Below are 23006 nucleotides of genomic sequence, written 5' to 3'. Positions count from 1 at the left end.
AGCTGTATTTTTTGTGCTGGAACAAAAGATTTGAGGGCATCTTATTGTGTATTGAATATTTTTAAATGGTTGTACAAAAATGCCAGATGCAGGGGCTGCATTTTTGGGTAAATAGTTGTATATAACTTTATTGTTTACAAAATGTATGCATAGGTTTTTGAAATGTACAAATGCATATTTGCATTTCATAATATGAAAATCATTCAATAAACATGTTTTTACAGTAAAAAAAAATATAACTACTGCTAGAATTTTGTTTTTGTGTAATTTCAGATCAGTTGTGTAAATACAGTATGTTAATGAAAAAATAACTGTAAATTCAAACACATGAGGTTGATACCAAACAAGGAAAATAGTTTTTAAAGGTGAAAAACAAATGTAGAATCAAAAGTAGTCAAAAAATGCCAGTTTTTGGACCTCAGATCAACAAATTATGCTTTCAAAATTTTGTATTTATTGGGTTACATACTTATTTATTATATGAACTTTACAATACATAAATTCAGATGTTTTATGTAACTGTAAAGTTTATTATGTGGGCTAAAGAAAATAGGAAGGTTATACACTATATTTATATGAAAAATGTGTATACTTACTGCATTTGATGTATTTTAAGCATATATAATGCACATTACAGGATGTGACACCATATGCATGAAGAAATTGCTTTAATTTTGCCACCTCATTTGATTTCAATGGAACCTTCAGAAGATCTCTCTAGATCTGCCCCTGAATTCACTGTGGCAAAAGCTCCATTTGATTCCAAAGCAGCTGAAATACGACGGCTTCAGTGTGGATCACGTTTCATTATCGTGAGCATGTGGATCAAGTTTATCATTTGATTCATTTAAAGAACCATATTAGTCACTTTTCAAGGTTAAGTTTGACATGATGTCACATATTTGAACTTCCAGGATCAATAACACTTCAGAAAGGACACCATCAGCGCGTGAATCACAACATCAAGGTGGATGTGAAATAAATGCCGCTAGGCTCCAGGTGCAGCTGGGTGGAGTGAAGTGCTCAGGGACCGCCTACAAAGTGCAACACCACAAAGACGTTGCTGCTCCAATCATGTACAGTGGCGTTTCTCCCAGATGACTTTATACTGCAGGGCCATCTTGTCCATCATTCTGCCGTAATAAATACAAATGTGATCTTTTTAAATTAGAATTATTAAATAACTTCTTCTCACAGTGAAAATCTAAAAATTCCTCATGATCTGCTTTTATCAAACCATTTTTACTAATATGTACATTTACAGTGATGAACTCGACACACTTTGAGGAAGTAATTTAAAGTAGACGTCCATTAAAAACACAGTCACCAAACTTCATTGGTTTTTTTGTTGGTGTTGCACTTTGTAGACGGTCCCTGAGCTCTCCTCTCACTCTGAATCTCAGTCCAGGTCTGAGGATGCTTTTAATGGAGATGAGCTCACACTCTGCCGTCGACCTTCATAATGAAGATGAGTGTGGACTTTTATTGGTGCTAATACCACGATGGTGTCAGGGCCACAGCACTCAGGTGTATGGAAGGGAGCGATAGACACCTGTAATATCTCACAGTAAAACCATTGAATGTGGGGTCTCAAAGGATCGATATTATCACATTTCTTTATTTCACTTTCACTCAATTTCTAAAGCACTTTTAAACAATATAACAGCTGACCAAAGTGCTGCACAAAAACAATCAAAAACTAATTTGATATTCTAACTAAAAAAATACACACACTTGCTGATAATACAAGTTCATGTTGGTTACTGAGTAAATAATGTTAAGACACTCAGTGAGGGGACAGCATGGACTGATGTGATATACTATGTGCAGGGCTCTAGACTAACTTTTTGCCATGGGCGTACCGGTACGCCTAACTTTAAAAAGTTGGGCGTACCGGCACAAAAGTTAGGCGCACACAAATTTTCTAATAATTGATATAATATAATGTGTTTTTCTGGATACACTGTGCTTTTTCAGCATTCAAAGATTGATGACACCGTGTCAGAGCACTGGCTATGAATTTCAGAAGGATCGGGCCTTAACAGAAAAGTTAGCAATAGTTCTTTTCCTATTACAGCTACATCCACGTCTGTCGTGCCTAGGCTGCTCATAGGGCTGGGTATCATCACTGATTTCTATTATCCATTCGATTCCGGTTTTCAAAGTCCCGATTTGATTCAACTTAGCCTCAGACAGTCAGAAATATTATAATTCTGATCATTTATCAGTACTGACTTCATCAGAATTGTGAACATCACAGCAGATGCCTTTGTGTGAAAGTAACTGAGAATAAAACAGAAAAACATGAAGGAGATTTCCCTGGTCTGGCTTTTTATAGCAGATAACCTTAAAAATATTCTACAATGTTCTGCACATAAAGTTTAAATTTCTTCAGTATTGAACAACAGAAAAAATAGGCTTTCTTGTCTGAGGTCATTTAAGTGAAAAAAGAAAAAGACAGCAGCCACAGCGCTGTAAACAACAGTAGACTGGTGGGTAATAAGCGAATGAATAATACAGAAAACAGAGATTGGAGACGGGAAACTGTTCTTGAAGTACAGAGAGAGAGAGCTAGCTGTGCATGAAGTGTGATTTTAATAGTCGTGGAAGCAAAACAGCAAAATTCAGCTCGGTGAATTTTGGCTGGAGAGACAAAACCTGCAGCTCAGAATCAGCGCAAAAAGACGTAAACACAGCGCGGACCGGACGCATCAGAATCGCTGAGCTCCGACAGCGTGTCCGTCTACGGGCCGTCGGGTGAGAAAGCCGAGAAAGACAAAGCTGATTCTGATGCGTCGGCTCTGTGTTTACGTCTTTGTGTGGAGTCCGTGTACCTGCTCTCATCTGCTGTTTGGTTGTTGTTGAAATGGTTTTGTGAGCTTTAATCTGAGAATCTGGCGTTTCTGGCAAAACAAAGTTATGTTTAAAAGTCGATCCAGGATTTAATGAATTGATATCGCTTTATTCAAGCTACTCACCTCCCACTTCCACCTGCACTTTCAACTGGACCACGGCCAATCAGAGAGGTCCCGCCCCTGACTATCTCTGATTGGTTTAGTCCACGATAGGGGCAAAATGTGTCTGTTGTTGACCACAGGGAAGGTTGCAGTTTTTTTTTTTTTTGCTACCCGAACATTTGGTCGCACAGATGCAACCAAATATTTTTTTAGTCGCACCACTGAAAAATTTGGTCGCATTTGAGACCAAATTGGTCGCACTCTAGAGCCCTGTATGTGATAATGTCCTTTGTTTTTCATGTTGTAACATTACTGTGAGAACGCTCCTCTTCCTCAGAGGATCCACCTGTGCTTCCTCTCCTCTCTCCTCCACCTGTTACAGTGAGGGAACGTCCTCCATGATGGAGGAGCTGCTGGAAAGTGCTGAGAGTTTCCTCCAGAGTGAGACCTCTGTCACAGTTCAGAGGATCTACGGCAGCAGAGACCTTCATGGACACTAAAAGTCTCAAACACACAACAACAACATCACACTGACTCCACTCTGACATCACTGATCAATAATCAAAGAACACACAGATCAAACTGATTGATCAGCCATCAGAGGAGTCGGATCAATGGAGCTGCTTCTGTTCCTGATGTCCCCTGTTTGATCCTGGACCTGAACTCTCCCTGCAGAGGAGACACAAGACAGTCAGAGACACACACACACACACACACACACACACACACACACACACACACACACACGCACAGACACACACACACACACACACAGACACGCACACACACACACACACGTCTGGATTGCTATCCTCGTGGGGACATCCCACTGACATAATGTTTTCGCTAGCGTCTTACCCTAACTCTGACCATCAAAAATGAATGTCTAACCCTTACCCTAAACCATAACCTAATTGTAACCCTGACACTAAAACCACATTTTGAGTGTGAAAATAGCTTTTAACCCCGTGGGGACCGGGATTTTGGTCCCCACCAAGATAGTAAGAACCCGTACACACACACAGAAAATAAGACAGACACACACGCGCACACACACACACGCGGGCGTACAAACCTTTGACTTTGAGTAGCACTGTTTTGAATCTGATTGTGACTTTGTCATTAGTCAAGACGCTACATGTGTATCTCCCACTGTCTTTCTTTTTGGGCTGTTTCAGGATCAGACTGAGGTCTCCAGTTTTCAGCAGGTCTTCATTCATCTTCGTTCGGTCTCTGTAAACCTGGTGCTGTTCTTCAGGCTGGTCAGAGCCGTTCTCATACACGTGGACGATCAATGAAGGTTCAGGTTCTTCACGTTCCCACTGCACTTCAGCATCTTCAGGCAGGTTTTTTGTGGTTTTGCATAGCAGCTGGACAGACTCCTCCCCCTCCTCCACCACCACCCGAGAGACTGAGAGGACAACAAACACAATATGAGCTGTACAAAGTGTGAATGGTGCTGCAGTAGAGTCCTGACAGGGACTAGAAAGAGAGAGCAGATTTCTCCTGTTTTGGCTTCCTGTTAAATCCAGAATTCAAAATCCTGCTCCTCACATACAAGGTCTTAAATAATCAGGCCCCCTCTTCTCTATCGCTATCTTAATGACCTTGTAGTATCATATCACCCTATTAGAGCACTTCAGCTGAACACACCTGGGGCGTTCTTTCTACAATAGAAATCAAATATTCTTCAGAAAGTTCTTTCTATATCTGTTGCAGAAGTTCCCATAAATGTTGCACTTGTAGGCTGCTTTGCTTTCACTCCTCTGTCCAATTCATCCCAAACCAGCTCGATGGGGTTTAAGTCTGGATACTTGATGGACGCTCCATGTTTTCAAGCTTACCACCTTGTTCTTTTTATCTGAGGTAGTTCTGGCATAGCTTGCACTTTTGGGTCATTATCTTGCTGTAGGATGAGTCCCTGACCAACTAGCAGAGGGTTCTGGATGGTGTTGCTGAATGCAGTGGTAGCCGTTTTGGTTCAGGGTGCCTCTCATTCTGTACAAGTCACCACCCCAAACTTAGGATGATTTGTAATCGTCTTCTTAGTCTGTCCATTTAAACACACAGTTGCTCCGCCTGACATTTTTGGCTTTTAGATCAAAACATCAAAGAATTTATTTTATTTGAATGAACTGAAAATAGATTCAAACTAAAAGCTTTTAGAGAATAAACTCCTGCATGACCTGTGACCTCTGACCTGTATCTACAGCACTGACCTCTGACTTTCAGCTGCACTTGTTTCTTCAGCAGGATGTTTCCCTCCCTGCTGTAGACGGTGCAGGTGTAGGTGGAGTTGTCTTCATCTGTGGGGTGTTTCAGGGTCAGACTGAGGTCTCCAGTTTTCAGCAGGTCTTCATTCATCTTCGTTCGGTCTCTGTAAAACTGGTGCTGTTTTTCATTTTGGTCAGAGCCATTCATATACACATGGACCTCATCATAGCTACTGTCCTTCCACTCCACTATAGCATCTTCAGGCAGGTGAAGTGTGGTTTTGCAGGGCAGCTGGACAGACTCCACCCCTGAATCCTCCTCCACCTGGGGGACTGAGAGGACAACAAAACACAACATGAGCTTGGATGGAGACATTTGGAAGCCCTGGTTTAGACCTATATCGTTCTTTAGAATATCATGTGACCAAAGATAAATGAGGTTCTGTTTCTCTGAAACAAACTCATGCCTTACTATGTGATTTGAGTTGTTGAAAAAATGCTGGAATTCGTTTTTTGCGTGATCTGAGCTGGAGTTAGGATCATCTCGAGCTTACAAGGATATTATAAGCACATTATAGAGCCACCAGAAAGGCCAAATAAATTGCAGTAGTTAGAAAGCAATTTAATACGCTGTCTCACTAACAACCAATAACAACTTATGCAAAGACTGACAGTCTGACACACTGTGGGGTTTATAAAGGTTGAAGCATCAGTTAAAGTCCTTAAAAAGCTCAGAAATAAAGAGAAAGGTTGGTTAAAGCAAAGAGAGGCACTGGCAGCCTTTAAGACACTAAACAAGAGAAACAGATCAGAGAACATCAGACTGAATAAGTGGAATAAAGTGCATGAAATGGATCTGACTTCTGACCTTTGACCTGTATTTACAGCACTGACCTTTGACTTTCAGCTCCACTTGTTTCTCCATCAGCATGTTTCCCTCCCTGCTGTAGACGGTGCAGGTGTAGGTGGAGTTGTCTCTATCTGTGGGGTGTTTCAGGGTCAGACTGAGGTCTCCAGGTTCCAGTAAGTTTCTCTTCGTCTTTGTTTGGTTTTTGTATTTATCGTGCTGTTCTTCAGGCTGGTCAGAGCCGTTCTCATACATGTGGACCTTCCTGTTGTCTTTGTCCTTCCACTCCACTTTAGCGTCTTTAGGCAGACAAACTATGGTTTTGCAGGGCAGCTGGACAGACTCCACCCCTGAATCCACCTCCACCTGGGGGACTGAGAGGACAACAAAGCAGAACATGAGCTGTAGTGAAGTTACTAATAGTCTTTCCGGACAGTAGACTTTAAAAAAAAATATCTTTGGCCTTTTTCAGGCTTTATAAGATAGATGTACTGAAGACTGACAGGACATTGGAGGGAAAGAAAGAGAGGAAGAAATGAGGCAGTGTGGTTTGTTCTGACAGACCACACTGTAGTATCTGATACCATTTATCACAGTAATTTACTATAGATATTGCCAGAATGCACCAGAGGACAATGTGCAATGGTTTGACGCATATCTATCTGATAGATTCCAGCTTCCATGTAACGGAAACAAGAATTCACAAACAAGAATTAGTTATGGAGCTCCACAGGGTTTTGTGTTGGGATCAATTCTATTTACATTATACATGCTTCTCTTAGGTAATAGGTTCGGTTCAGTTCGATACTTTGGTGTCACAGTTCGATATTTGTTCGATACAAAAAAAATGTTCATGCTTTTTTAATTTGTCATTTATTAAAATTATAAATATATATTTTAACTCAAAAGTACAGTTTTTAAATTTAATGTTGCTGAAACAACAAAATAATAATAAAAAAATATCTGATTGAGGAATCACTCGTCTTTGGAAAAGAGAGTTTATTACAGAGAAATGGCTCTTTCCAAAATAAAAGCTATACTATCCGCTTCTTCTGGGCTATATTCTCAGCAGCATATTAAACATATCAGGTCCCCATGAGGAGAATCCTGTGCTAACGGCTGTCTAAATGACTCGGTAAAGTTTGTAGCATGCATGCTTGTTGTTTTTGTCTGCTTCCACTTGTCTTTGCACGAGGATGATGTCGGCGTAAATGTGCAGTCATATTCGTTGTGTTCCCACTAGTGCTGTCAGCGTTAATCTCGTTGAAATGACGTTAACGCCATAACGCGGCAAATCTCCGTTAACAAGTTACCGCGGATCGCCCCGTGCGTGGGGCTGGATGCCGTCAACACGTTAACGAGCAAACTGCGCTAACGCAGTAGTTCCCACCATGTAATTGAGCATTGCGTGGCACATCCGACATACTGTTTTACTTTTGTCCATGACGCGCTTACCTTCAGGGTCATACGTCACATGAAATGATGAAACCAAGATAGTACCAAACGCCAGATCTGAATGAGGGTGGGGGAGGTTCAATTTGCCATGTTGCAACGAGCTTAGCTTCTGTCTTGCTAGCTTGTGCTGCGCTCAGTGGATCTGCAGTCGACAGTGCAGCCTAGGCGGAGTAGTTGAACGCAGATCCACTGAGCGCTCAACACAGACAGCATCGTCAGAAGGAAAGTTGATAAAATAAATAAAAGATTTTGTATTGTTTGATACATATGCGTACCAAACCGAAAGCACTGTATCAAACGGTTCAATATCGATACGAGTATTGTTGCACCCCTAGTAATAATATTAGAAAACACTGTATACACTTTTCATTTCTATGCAGATGATACCCCGTTTTATTTGTCTATGATGCCAGATGACACAAATCAATGATTTAAACTACAGGAATGTGTTAAAGACATGAAGGCTTGGATGTTCGACAATTTTCTTCTCCTAAATTCAGATAAAGTGAGTTCATTGTACTTAGTGCCAAAAACTTCAGAAACATGGTGACTGATCAATGAGTTTGAAGGTTTTCTGAGACACTCACCTGACATGAAATAGTGCCGGAAATGAAATAAAAGACCTCCAGAAACCACAAGAAGAACCAGGAGAACCAGGAGAGCTTTGGCCCAGGATGGAAACCGTTCTGTGGAGGAACACAAAAAACAACAAACAAACTAAAATTAATGAACAGCCCTATAACTTATTCAAAGAGCCAGTATGGTTATTCTAACATTGTTAATATAATATTTTATATTAATGATGTGAGATGTATCTACAGCAGCTGTTTGTTGCTGACCTGTGACCTGCATTTGCACCTCTCTCAGTGTGTGGTGTCCTAGCCCAAATGCTCTGACAGAGCAGGTGTAGGTGGCGCTGTCAGACAGTTGGGGGTTGGTCAGGTTCAGGCTGAGGTCTCCAGTTTCCAGAGCGTCAGTCTTCATGGATGTTCGGCCGCTGTAACGCTGGTTTTGATCTTTCAGTTCATCTCCTTGAACCTGACGCTGGTGGACGGTTGGAGGACTGAGGTCGGAGCGACTCCACACCGCTATAGGGTCCCTTAGTTCAAAAGTGTGAAACTCACAGGGCAGCATAACAAGTGGGTGCCCTACATGCAGCTTGATAATTGAGGTGTATTGGGAAACTGTGAAGACACACATACACACACTGCTGATGTTTGAGGACAGCTTTTCTAAGTTTTTTTTTCAAATACAAGGACCTTAATCACTGACACAACATTCAATGATCATTGCAATCCCAAAGGTTTTACTGTAATCCAGCATCATCATCAACATCACAGAGACCTAGCAGGAAATCTGAGATTTTATTTACACTCAACAAAAATATAAATGCAACACCTTTGTTACTGCTCCCATTCCCCATGGGATGGACGTAGAGACCTAAAATTCATTCCAGATACACAATATAACCATCCCTCCCAAACAGTGGTCACAAATCAGTCCAAATGTGTGGTAGTGGGCACATCTGCCATATTGAGATAATCCATCCCACCTCACAGGTGTGCCACATCAGGATGCTGATCTGACATCATGAGTAGTGCACAGGTGTACCTCAGACTGCCCACAACAAAAGGCCACCCTGGAATGTGCAGTTTTGTCTCACAGCAAAATGCCACAGATGCCACAAGCAATGAGGGAGCGTGCAACTGGCATGCTGACAGCAGGAATGTCAACCAGATCTGTCGCCCGTGCATTGAATGTTCATTTCTCAACCATAAGCCGTCTCCACAGGCGTTTCAGAGAATATGGCAGCACATCCAACCGGCCTCACAACCGCAGACCTCGTGTAACCACACCAGCCCAGGACCTCCACATCCAGCAGGTTCACCTCCAAGATCGTCTGAGACCAGCCACCCAGACAGCTGCTGGAACAATTGGTTTGCACAACCAAACAATTTCTGCACAAACTGTCAGAAACCGTCTCAGGGACGCTCAACTGCATGCCCGTCGTCCTCATCGGGGTCTTGACCTGACTCCAGCTCGTCGCCGTAACAGACTTGTGTGGGCAAATGCTCACATTCGATGGCGTCTGGCACGTTGGAGAGGTGTGCGCTTCACGGATGAATCATGGTTCACATTGTTCAGGGCAGATGGCAGCTGAGAATGTCCCAGTTCTTGCATGGCCAGCATACTCACCGGACATGTCACCCATTGAGCATGTTCGGGATGTGCTTGACCGGCGTATACGACAGCGTGTACCAGTTCCCACGAATATCCAACAACCTCGCACAGCCATTGAAGTGGAGTGGACCAACATTCCACAGGCCACAATTGACAATCTGATAGACTCCATGCGACGATGTGTTGCACTGCATGAGGCAAATGGTGGTCACACCAGATACTGACCGGTTCTGGGTCCCCAGACCCCCAATAGCGCAAAAAACTGCACATTCCAGGGTGGCCTTTTGTTGTGGGCAGTCTGAGGTACACCTGTGCACTACTCATGATGTCAGATCAGCATCCTGATGTGGCACACCTGTGAGGTGGGATGGATTATCTCAATATAGCAGATGTGCCCACTACCACACATTTGGACTGATTTGTGACCACTGTTTGGGAGGGATGGTTATATTGTGTATCTGGAATGAATTTTAGGTCTCTACGTCCATCCCATGGGGAATGGGAGCAGTAACAAAGGTGTTGCGTTTATATTTTTGTTCAGTGTATGTTACCGCCCATCAGGGTTTTCTAATTCAATTTAATTACATTTTATTTATATAGTGCCAAATAACAACAGCTGCCTCAAGACAACTGTCTTTTAGGAGGTGGAAATCTCTCCTCTGTACCAGAGGTCTATTATGACCTACAGCACTGACCTTTGACCTGCAGCACTACTTTCTGTCTCAGGATGTCTTTGTCCCTGTAGATGGTGCAGATGTATCCTCCACTGTCTCTCTCTGTGGGGTATTTCAGGGTCAGACTAAGGTCTCCAGTTCTCAGCAGGTCTTCATTCATCTTTGCACGGCCGCAGTAAAGGTCATTTTGGTTATTTTGGCGGTCCCTTCCGTTTGCATGGAGACGGACGATCTTCAGTTCTCGGTCAGAGCGAGTCCACTCCACTGTGGCGTCCTCAGGCAGGTCAGGTTTTGTTTTGCAGGGCAGGATGACAGACTCTGACCTTTCACCCACACTCACCTCCACCTGCTTTTCTGAGAGGACAATAAACCAAAGTATCAGCAGTAGATGTAGTTGTAGTCATACTGATGGTAACTGAAGCACAGCTGAGTATCTACATTTCTGACCTCTGACTCACCTGTTACCAGTAATCATATATAATAATAGTCTCTGGATCATTTTTGTTTGAATGGAAACTGAAAGTGATAAAATGCTGCTACAGTTACAAACTACTGCAAAATCAGGGGTGTGTTTGCTGAGGCTCCTGAGTGGAGAACCTCTGCAAATTCAATCTTTGGAAAAACAGGCGGGGCAATGTAAGCATGCGCGGACTGATTTGTGCGTTTACAACACAGAAGAAGTTCAAACATGGAAAAACTAACCCCCCCGTTAACGCAGTTATCACAATTAACATTTTTAATGCTCTCAACCTATCTGGAGCGCAGAATGGACAAACTGCCGAAATGCATTGACAGAGACATTTCTGGGGTTTTGACTCAGTACGCGCTCCAGATGGATTAATTGTTAATCGCGTTAGTCGTGATAACGGCGCATTAACGCTGACAGCAGGAAAAAAATATAAAGCTGCCAATTTGGGATTTCTTTGGCTTTAAACCTAAGGATGTAATCAAAGCGGTGTGCCACTTGTGCAGAAATATAGTGCGAGCAAAGCACTCAAACACGACTAACTTGCATGAGCATGTACGTGTCCACCATCTGGCTGAGTATGCTAAGCTATCACCAGATTCTGCAGCTCCATCGACAAGCACTTGGGGGCACTCTGAGGAGGTGCATCTGCTCGCAGATGAAAGAGGGTGCTGTTAAAACAGCGCTATTAGTTTTTTTTCTGTTGACTGCTTCTATTAGCTCCATCGTTATTAGAAAACTTACTCACGGGTAAATAAATAAATAGCCCTTGTAAAAACTATCGAAAGTCGATATATTCGTCCAGTCGCCCAACCCTAATGGACATATCCTAAGACAGTGGTTCCAACCTAAAAGTCTCATTCACATCATATCTAAATGGATGAAAAGTGATGATCCATTTCTGCTGACAAGTTAAAAACCTACAGGACTTGCATTTTATCAGTCCAATTAGTCCAGGTAGCTCCGTGTTTTAGAGTAAATAAAACATTCTAAATGTTCTCAATCTAGCCTCCATGTTTAATAAACACTCCAAATGCTGTAGCAGTAAGGTTCTCTTCTATTCAGCTTTGCTGCTAATTCCTCTAAGGCTAGATCTGTGGGAAATGTTGTTTTTGATTTCTTCAGGTGTTTCAGAACAATTTAGCAAATGTTGAATCTGACTTTTATCTACAGAACTGAATGTAATCTGAAATTACAGCAGATGTTGTGGTCTGTTGCTGACCTTTGACCTGCAGTTGTATATCTCCCAGTCTTGTTTCTTCGCTCCCATCTGTGATGGAGCAGGTGTAGTTGCCGCTGTCAGCTTTTGTTGGTTTTCTCAGAGTGAGGCTGAAATCAGAAGTGTCCATAGCATCAGGCTTCATTGATGTGCGTCCTCTGTAATGCTGGTTTTGTCCTCTGAGATCATCTCCTCGTTCTCGTTGCACATGGACAGATTTGGGATCAATATCATTGCGATTCCACATCACTGTTGGGTGTATAGGTATATAACTGGAGAACTGACAAGGCAACATTACAGAGTTTTCCTCTTCATACACCTCCACTACGACAGCCAGGGCATGCTGAAAAACTGTGAAGAAACACGCAAACAGAAAAACAAATTAACTGTTTGTTGATGCTTGTCTCAGAGCCCACATTTATCTGCAGAGAGCAAAAAGAACACTTTTGTAGTTAGACACTCAAATAAAAATTTAATTAAATCAGACGCTTAAGACAGAGACATTTGAGCCTACACCTGCTGGCTGCAGGTCTCTAAGCCAGCTAACCAAAACCTTGGCCCTTTATTATGAAATTCTATAAATATTATGAGTTCTGCATACCCTGGATATCTTTTCATTATCTGGATCCACTTACTCTAACATCAGTGATCAGGGACACAAAGCTTACATGACACTATGCTATCCAGTGTACTGAGTAGCCTTTGGAACTTCTTGTCTGGGGTTTGACTCCCAACCAGGGTGTCTCTATCCTTTATGCGTCCCCAGGCTATAACCCCCATGCTAACCCAGCCGGCCTCAGATGTGAACGGTCAGATTACACTGATGAGAAGTGGGCTACTGAAACAAGAAGACATAAATGGGCAAAGGATGAGAACATGTTGCTGTTGGAATGCTACTAAGCAAGTAACTCAAGCAGAAGGGGGTTGCATTAAGAGGATAACATTCAGAAGAAGCGACCACAACTGGTGCTACGCCAAGGGGGAGCAAGAATGTCAGGCCAGGTTTGTATTATGTATTCTAGGCAATCCCCAGTGGGACCATCATTGAGACTAATCAACTGATCTAAACCACAGCAGCATTGATCAGTGATGAACAGCCACAAGAATCAGTACCCTCCATGAAGAAGGAGACTAGAGGCCAAGATCAATATATATATATATATATATATATATATATATATATATATATATATATATATATATATATATATATACACACACACCAGTCAATCTGGTACAGTGACGTGAATTTTATTACTCAGAGGGTTGAACGTGCTCAGCTCAAACCGGAAACAGCGCAACCCGAGGCTACTTTAGCATGTTAGCTAGCTCTGCCATATCAGAAGTATCCAATCTGTGACTACAAAGTCCACAGTCTGTTAGTCTGGTCTGTTTCTAACCTTCCCTCATACTTTCACTATTAAATCCTCATGATTAAATCTGTATTTCCAACACTGTGTGAATTTCGTCAGAGGAGCGAGCTGCGCCTGAGTGTAGCACGGTCAAAGAGGACTGCGGAGCTGCTGCAGGTTAAACAGAGACTTTCTTACCGTTCATGAGGAGCAGGAACACCACCAGCGTCTTCATCCTCCTTTAAAAACAAACCGACACAAAGTCCCGTTAAATCCTCTGCTGACCCAACGAACCCACACCTGGACACACCTGCAGCTCCCAAACACGCCCACGCACAAAGTTTACTTTCGTTTTAACAGGAAGTCTCCGTGTGTCGCAGATATCAGTGATTCTGCGTTTGGTAGAGGGAGCCTGGATAGTAGTGGTGAAAGGTGTGGGGCTTTTTGTGTTCAACAATTACTCATTGTTGTGCAAAGTGAAAATCACAGTATGTTGGTGGTCATTTCTTGTGTTTGGCATCAATTTAAAAGAAAACAGCTGTAGTTTATTTAAACTCAATTAGTAAAAGCGTCTTCCATTTTTTAGCTTCAATGCTGTTGTTATTTTTCAGAATCAGAATACTTTATTGATCCCTAGGGGAAATTATTTTTCGTTACAGTGCTCCATTATAAACAAACATTAACAAAGACAGACAATACACTAACTAAGAATAGTACAAATAGTTCTGCTAAAATAGTTCTTCTACAGTTTTCTTTAACCAGTTTGTACATTTGTTTATTTGCAAATTTTAATAGTGTTTCTATAGACACTAACAAGAAGAAGGTACTTAGCTTTGTTGCTGTTGGCAAAATGATTGTTCAGTGTTTCAGGAAAACAGGATTAAAAATTACATTCATGTTTTATGTAATGAATCATAACAATTATTCAGGCCACAAAAATTCACAGAGCCTACATGGTGTAACCTTCTCCTATCAAATGCTGATTTTTGGTAGTTTTTGATGAAAAATCCTAGTCAATTTAGTAAAAAAAAAAAAAAAAAAAAGGCTAGGATATTTAAGTAAAGAGTCCCAGCATTTTATTTGTTTCTCTCAGATGCCACCACACATTAAACACTGAGGCACCAACACAAGCAGAAATGCCACTGACGATGTCAGACACTTAGTGTGTTGAGTGCCACAGGGTTCTGTGCTAGGACCAATTCAGTTTGAATTGTACACGCTTCCTTTAGGGTTCTGCCATCCTTTCCTCTGTGGTCTGAGCTGTGTTTGTGTTTCCAGGTAATCAGCGATCCACCTGTTCCACAAAGGCTCCACCAACAACGACACCAACGACTCCTTGGAGTCAACATCATAGAGGACTTCTCCTGGACCCTTCACACAGACACTGCTATCAGGAAAGCTCGCCAGCGGCTTTACTTCCTGAGGAGGCTGAGGAAGTTTAGCATGAACGCCAACATCACCTCAAATTTCTACAGGTGTGCAATTGAGAGCTTGCTGACGAGCTGCATCACAGTTTGGTACGGAAGCTACTCTGCCAGCAGCCGTAAATCACTGCAGAGGGTGGTGAAGGCAGCAGAGCACATCACTGGCACGAGGCTTCCTGCCATTCAGGACATTTATCTCCAGCGATCCCTCCGTAAAGCACACAGCATCATCAAGGACCACAGCCACCCAGCACATCAGCTGTTCTCCTTGTTACCATCTGGCAGACGTTACAGGAGCCTGTCTGCTCGGACTATAAGACTCAAAAACAGTTTTTACCACCAAGCCATACGACACCTCAACCACAACACTTAAACACACACAACACAGCACTCAGAAGCTACCCTGCAGCTTCACAAGTACTCTGTTTAATCTGCACTGGTCACTCCACTTTATTGTCATTGATATTTATATTTAAAAGTGCAATACTGTAATTTTCTGCTGCTCATTCCTGTGCAATATCCCATCTGCCCCCCATCATATTTCTTTTCAAGATTTTCTTATTTAATCACTAGTGTACATATATTTATATTTATAGATACATATATATTCAGTCATCTTTTCTCTTTTACCATGTCTCTCTAATATTTTGCTCTTTACTATTTTTCTGTTTTTTTATTACTTTATTTTATTATATTTTCTCCTACTGTATCATGCTGCTGAGTGACTGATGCTCGTCAAACACATTTCATTGCAATGTTGACCCTGTGCTAACTTGCATATGACAAATAAAACTGAAAACTGAACAGGAAGTGAGCTCATACCTGCTTGACCCTACCATTTCCATGGAAATAGCCTTAAAACTGTTACTGCAAGGTGATTGGAGGCTTTTAGATGGCATCACACAACAAGAAGAGAGAAGCAGAGTCTGACAGCAGAGCTCACTGCTGGTTGCAGACAGCAAGTGACACTTTACAAGATAATTTTCTTTTAAAAAAATAAAGCAAATGAAGCTGAATCTTTCAGTTAATTAAATTATTTAAAAACAGTCTTGAATTGGTCTAATTAAATTAAAATGTCTTAAATCAAACCTTCAGAAACACGAGAAGTCAGATCTCTCTTTCTTGCTGTCTGATGGATGGCAGTCAGACAGAGACGGTTTCATTGTTGGTGACATTAAAAAGTCTTAAATCTAATTTCAGAACATGTAGGATCGCTTTTATCCTCAAACACATCCACCACAGAAGAAGAAAAACACTGGATCAGATTAACGGTTAGCCAGTTGTTTTTATTTGGACTTTTTCCACAGGGACAGTGCACATTCATGAACAATGGAGGAGCTTAAATCCGATAGTGTTTTTTATAATCAATGAAACTGTTTTTATTTTTAATATCTTACTGCATTTTGTATACGTTCATGCACAAGTTTTAAAAAACAAAACACTAAAGCTATTCTGTTATACCTGTATGCAAAAAATACACTGCACCCACAATATTTTACAATTCAGCAATAACGATCAATCTAATAAACTTAAACCTGCACCATCCTCCATATTCTGGTATTCTAAACAGTACTTAGCAGAAATATTAAACAACCTAAATAACAGGGTTGCCATCTCCCAGCAAAAAAAAAAAAAAAAAAAATAGGGAACAGCCCCTCTGCCTCATGATGCTTAATCGACGTAATTGACTTTAATTTAATGCATGTGTAAAACAAATACAAAGAAATCATTTTTTCTACAATAATTAAATAGATTCAACATCTTTCATTAACAGAATTGCAGACTGCACAGATGGTATCTTCCCAAAGGAAAAAAGTACTATAGCTTATTAGGGTATATATTAGACTTAATAGTTACTATATACAATAATGGACTTCTATACATGTTACAGCAAATACAAACTTTGGTTGTAAGGTTCAGATAATTATTTATTAAAGCTAGAGATTTTAAATGAGAATAAGAAAGAGAAGTGTTTCTTTGTGCCCCCCTTTCCCTGTTAATGCCATACCTGGCCCTCTGGCATAACTTTGCTAGACCCGCCCCTGAAAAGTTGCCAGCTGTCACCAGTGTTGGGGAGTAACTGAATACATGCACCAGCATTACGTATTTAAAACACAAAATATGAGTAACTGTATTCAGTTACAGTTACCGTTTAAAAGGTGTTATTCAGAATACAGTTACTTTGTTGATTACACGGCGGTCTTTTCCTGTTTCATATTTTAGGCTGTGCCCTCTATGGGTAATTCAACGCCGGTGGAAACCCAAACAAAACACGCATTAGGAGGCTCTAATGCCCGTGTCTCAATCTCACGGCCCATGTCACCTCTACTTGCGGCCCACATAATAACGTGAAGAAATATTTTTAAAAAGTATTATTCAAAAATGATTTAATATGAAGGCAATAGGCAGAGAGTTACAGGCATAGCATGTATGAAGCATGTAAATATAATAATAACCACTGCAGCCAAGAAGAGTGCCTGAAGAGCCCAGCTGTAAGTAAGCTATTAAGACTCGACTGTACACCGTGTTCGTGTTTTCCTCTGAAACAATAAGTTCTGTTGGAGCAGCCTTTCAACGCCTCTCTCTGTCTCTCACAAGCAAAGTTGACCCACACAACAAAGTAAAGCTAGTTTTCAGCTACGAGCCCGACACAGAGCCCGACGCATTAGCCAGAGGTCCCTTTACTACGGTTCGGAGCCGCGGACCTGTTTTATATACACGGGAATAGTTTTCTACACGAGATCGCTGCAAAAAGTGCAGCCTTACCTAATGTCCACCTACTGTTACTCATTTATATTAAGATTTAAACATCTAGTTGGTGTTGGTATGGCGAGTGACCTTCAGTTATAGTAATAAATGACACAGCAATAGTACATTCATGTAGTTGTAAAAAGCATGACAATATATTAAGTAATTAAGTATTCAGAATATGTTACTCTCATTGAGTAAAGTAACGGAATATATTACAAAATACATTAGGGGACACGCTAATGTCCAAAATACAATGGAGCTGCTGTTAGTGGGACAGGACTTTATTCAGTCTCTTTGACATGATGAAAAATGAAATGAATGGATGGATTCCCAAAGGAAAAAAGTACTATAGCTTATTAGGGTATATATAAGACTTAATAGTTACTATATACAATAATGGACTTCTATACATTTAATCAGATGATCACTTTGGTTGTAAGATTCAGATAATTATTTAATAACAGCCAGACATCTTAAATGAGAATAAGAAAGAAATTTCTTTGTGCCCCCCTCTCCCTGTTAATGCCCTACATGCCCCCCTGGCAACACTTTGCTAGACCCGCCCCTGCACAGTTACCAGCTGTCAGCTACCTAAAAAAGGATCCTGGTGTTATTTGTCTCTCAGAAACAGTTCATAACTTCCCTTCAACTCATTCATGTCACCTAAAAGGTAAACCTGTTTCTCCATCACCTGTTCAGCTCTGATGGTTCAGTAAGGACATCTCCTGGTTTCATCTTCATGTTTCCCTCTCACCAGATATACAAACCGACATCATGACCAGCAGCTTTACAGCTGTGGCTCCAGCAAACATCAGCTGATACTAGAAATTAATATTGAGTAAATTCTAGCAACAGTTTATCAAGCTTAAACGTGCTGTAGTTTATCCGCTGGTTTCCTCCTTCTGGGGCAAAGTGGGCGATAAACAACCAAGAGAGAAAAGCCGATCAGCTGATCATTGATCAGTTTCATGATTGAAGTAGCAACAGGAGAGGGAGGGGGAGAGAATGAGAGAAGAAGAGGCAGCTGTGCAGCGTAAAGACACGGAATACCTCCAGCTTTGTGCCTTTTTTTCCATTCTAGCTGAAGTACGGGACAAATCATGTTCCTTTTTACCCTAATATGGAACTTTAAAGTTCGACCTCCTCGGCTGTAATTGGTCCAGCCCAGAGTCCAGAAGTCCAACTTTTTGTGCAATGGTTAGCATCTTCCTCTGCCTTTTGGGTGCTACCGCAGGTGCCTTTGATGTCGACATTGCTGTGTTTGTTGTCTTCTGCTAGCCAAGATTTATGTATATTTGAGAAGCATTTTGTACTGGACAGGAGACACGGCACAAGATTGATTGAGCATGCATCAAGACATTGATTGACAATGGTCTGCAGCCAATCAGGACGCAGAACACAATGCACTGTACAAAACAAAGAAAGAAAAGCATGCAAAATTGCACCCCAAAAAATCAGCGAAACAGTGAGGCTGCGAAAAGTTAACCCCGTTATAGCGAGGGACCACTGTATAAAGGTTTTGCACATGATGTCAGGCCTAAGCTGACCGAGGAGTCGGATCAATGCAGCTGTTTCTGTTCATATTGTCCCTTGTTTGACCTGCAGAGGAGACAAAAGACAGTCAGACACACGAACGATTGCCTGCCCCCCCACCCACACACACGTGCAAACAAACACAAACCAACAAACCTTTGACTTTGAGCAGCACAGTTTTCGCTCTCCAGATCTTCCCATACACTACACATTTGTATTCTCCACTGTCACTCTCTTTGGGGGTTTTCAGGGTCAGACTGAGGTCTCCAGTTCTCAGCAGGTCTTCATTCATTTTCGTTCGGTCTCTGTAATCCTGGTCCTGTTCTCCAGGCTGGTCAGAGCCGTTCTTATATACATGGATCGTCTTTTTTTGGGTTATAGTGTACCCACTCCACTTCAGCATCTCCAGGCAGGTTCTGTGATTTTTGAAGGGCAGCTGGACAGACTCCGCCCCCTCCTCCACCTCCACCTGACAGACTGAGAGGACAACAAACACAACATGAGCTGTACAAAGTGTGATTGGTGTTCAGAGCAGCATCATGTGACTCTTGTTCTGCACTAAATGAAGCGATGGAGTGGCGCCTCCTTCAGGCAGAGAAACAGCTCATGGAGAGAAATAATTCCATCCATCCATCCTCTTCTGCTTATCTGGGGCCAGGTCGCAGGGGCAGCAGTCTATGCAACAAAGCCCACACCTCCCTCTCCAGCCACCCCCTACAGCTTTTCCAGGGAAACAGCAAGGCGTTCCCAGGCCAGGTGAGAGATATGATCTCATTATCAAGTCCTGGGTCTACTCCAGGGCCTCCTTCCAGTGGAACATGCCTGGAACAACTCAAATGTCTTGATGCATGCTCAATCATCCAGGTAAGTAAATTCCAAATTCTGTTCATCTGGACATAGTGTTTTCAGTGGGAAAAACGTTTCATCATCATCCAAGTGACTTCTTCAGTCTCAGCTGACTGCAGGTTTCCCCAATCTTATAAACAATACATTTGCATTCTAAGGAGCTTGGCCCATCTTCAAGAAACTTAAAGAAGTCCAGACACTTTTCTTTCCAAGCTCCTTAGACTACAATGACCTGGATGACTGAGAACAGTACAGTACATTTGCATAATGACTGAAACTAGCACCACTGAATGAACAAGGGGCTGAGAGGTCAGGTTGTTTATTTGCAAGTTGTCATGACCATTGATCAAAGCTCACTGATCAAAGACCACTGATCAATAGCCATGAGTACCATTCACAGAGAGTTGAGGAATGTCTGCAATCACAGCATTGTAAGATGGTCACAGATGTACCCTCCTCGATTCAGAGATGGTCTTTCCCTTTTCATGTAAATGGCCTCCTTGACTTCGCCCTATTAGCACCTCGTCCTTTACTCTCGCGCTGCTCCGTGTGGCAAATCGAGCGCACCTCTCTGCATTTCAAACACGCGTCAAAACAATTAAGAGCACCCGAGGCAAGCTCGGAAAGCCAAGCAGAAGTTATTTGTAGAGATGAGAGGATAATGGCTGCTGAAGAAAGAATGCTGTTGGTTGAAAAGAGAAGTAAAACAACTTCAGTGGTTGGAAACATTATGGGTTGGTGGAGTCAGACGTGGATCAAGCAGACATAGTGTGTAAACTTTGCTACGGTGTCGTAGCTGCACCACAGAGCAACACTACAAATTGACATACCTCAATGTCAGTTTGATGCAATTGTGCATTGTGTGGCTACACAGCTTGCCTTGATGTTTGGTTATTTGTATGCATAAATATTATGCAGTATTTTGAAGTTCACTAAACATAGATGTTTACATTTTTCATTTATTTTTTATATTGCAAACATTTGCACTGTTATCAGTATTTGCAAACTATTTTATATGATTTTTTGACAATCTTTAAAGCCATTATTCAACACATTGTTATTGTTAAATAAATATCGTCAAATAATCAAGATCTCAATTTCAGTGAAAAAAATCGTGATTATCATTTTTGCCATAATCGAGCAGCCCTACCTTGAGGCGACTGTTGTTGTGATTTGGCACTATATAAATAAAATTGTATTGAATTTGTGGGGATAGGTTAATTGGATAATCCAAATTGTCACTAGGTGTGAATGTGCGAATGAATGTGAGTGCGAATGGTTGTCTGTCCCTGTGTGTTGGCCCTGCGACAGACTGGCGACCTGTCCAGGGTGTACCCCGCCTCTCGCCCTATGACAGCTGGGATAGGCTCCAGCGCCCCCCTCGACCCTGAAAAGGATAAGCGGAAGCGAATGGATGGATGGATGGATGGATGTATTGAATTTTCATTTACAGCTGTAAAGTACCTCTACATGATGCTGTGGTGTCAAACTTACTGCAGCAAGTGTGGCTCTGTTTATTGTCAGTGAGTCAAATTGCCAATTTAAATAGTATTTTATCTGTATTAACTTAGAATCCATGGACACATCATTTTCACTCTTATTATCTTTCACTTCACAATAAAAGCCTCATATTTATGGCTGCTACACCCTGACATTTGACAACACCCAAATGACTGGATCATGGTAAATGGTAAACTGGTTCTCATATAGTGCTGACAATCACATGCATTCATACTCTGATAGACAAAACTAACAAAACTACTGATTTGATCCAAACTCAATCACACCAGAGGCTTTTATTTTGAAGTTAGGATAGTTAAAACTTCATTTTTAATCGTCTTCTTAGTCTGTTCATTTAAATGGACAGTTGCTCCACCTGACATTTTTGGCTTTTACATCAAAACATTAAAGATTTTATATCATTTGAATAAACTAAAAATAGATTAAAACTAAAAGCTTTTAGAAAATAAACTCCTACATGACCTCTGACCTTCAACCTGTATCTACAGCACTGACCTCTGACTTTCAGCTTCACTTGCTTCTTCAGGAGGATGTTTCCCTCCACGCTGTAGACGGTGCAGGTGTAGATGGAGTAGTCTTCCTCTGTGGGGTATTTCAGGGTCAGACTGAGGTCTCCAGTTCTCAGCAGGTCTTCATTCATCTTCGTTCGCTCTTTGTAATCCTGGTGCTGTTCTTCAGGCTGGTCAGAGCCGTTCTCATACAGGTGGACCTTCCTGTTGCCTCGTTCCTTCCACTCTACTTTAGCAACTTCAAGCAGGTTTTGTGTGGTTTTGCAGGGCAGCTCGACATATTCAACCTCAGAGTGCTCTGGCTTCACCTCAGCGTAATCTGTGGGACAACATAGGAGAAAACAAGGTTGGATGGAGACATTTGTGTTGACTGCTGCACGCTGCTGCTTCACTGGTAATGCATTGTACCTCATTCAGACCCATTGTTAGCAGCATAAACTCAGCCACTTACAACATTTTGAAACACCTTGCATCCTTGCACCTCTTGTGGGAAACACCCCACACCACATCAAGAACTCCACCGACTTCACCGACAAGGTCCAGAAACTTACCCTGGATCCAGATGAAACCATGGTGTCCTTTGATGTAATCTCTCTCTTCACATGCACGGAGGCCGTGGAGACTGTCAGAAAACGCCTACAAGAAGACAGAACCAACTTCACCCCTGATCAGATTTGCCTCACCACCACATATTTCAAACGCAACAAGGGTTTCTACAGGCGAAAACATGGCTGTGCCATGTAGCCAACCTTTACATGGAGGAAGTGGAAAGAAAGGCTCTTGGCTCTTTCAAGGGGAGAGTACCCAGCCACTGGTACAGATACGTAGAGACAACTGAGTCAAAATCAAAACACAAGAAGTGGAATCCTTCACAGTAGAGCAGGGCGATATGACCAAAAATATTTATCACGATATACATTTGAAAATTTGCCATAACGATATAACTGATGATATAATTGACACTAGACAAAATACAACTCCACAACTTTATTAGTGCAAAAAGAACCCATCAATGTATTTTCACTTAAACGAGCAGCAGTTTTTTATGTGAATTAAAG

At 41.7% G+C, this 23006-nt stretch overlaps 2 protein-coding genes across 3 annotated transcripts in view; one reads left to right on the top strand and one right to left on the bottom strand.

Annotated features, from left to right (window-relative positions):
* LOC308395936 (NACHT, LRR and PYD domains-containing protein 3-like) overlaps nucleotides 1-23006 on the top strand; it is a 352248-nt gene that overhangs the window by 283292 nt on the left and 45950 nt on the right. The window lies entirely within an intron of this gene.
* On the bottom strand, nucleotides 258-13736 carry LOC308410578 (uncharacterized protein). Of its 2 annotated transcripts, XM_080903998.1 has the most exons (9): nucleotides 13563-13736; nucleotides 12016-12363; nucleotides 10349-10681; nucleotides 8312-8656; nucleotides 8060-8158; nucleotides 6065-6391; nucleotides 5177-5503; nucleotides 4033-4368; nucleotides 258-3626 (listed from the first exon to the last, which is right to left on the bottom strand). In XM_080903998.1, the coding sequence occupies exons 1-9, from the start codon at nucleotides 13597-13599 to the stop codon at nucleotides 3535-3537; spliced, it is 2244 nt and encodes a 747-aa protein (XP_080760124.1). In that variant the 5' UTR covers nucleotides 13600-13736; the 3' UTR covers nucleotides 258-3534. The 2 variants fall into 2 exon arrangements, with proteins under 2 accessions (XP_080760124.1, XP_080760123.1); XM_080903997.1 differs by lacking the exon at nucleotides 258-3626 and having other exon boundaries at nucleotides 3717-4368.

This window comes from Rhamphochromis sp. 'chilingali', assembly GCF_963969265.1.
Source record: "Rhamphochromis sp. 'chilingali' genome assembly, chromosome: 1".
Classification (NCBI taxonomy): domain Eukaryota; kingdom Metazoa; phylum Chordata; class Actinopteri; order Cichliformes; family Cichlidae; genus Rhamphochromis; species Rhamphochromis sp. 'chilingali'.
This window is presented reverse-complemented; position numbering and strand designations above follow the sequence as displayed.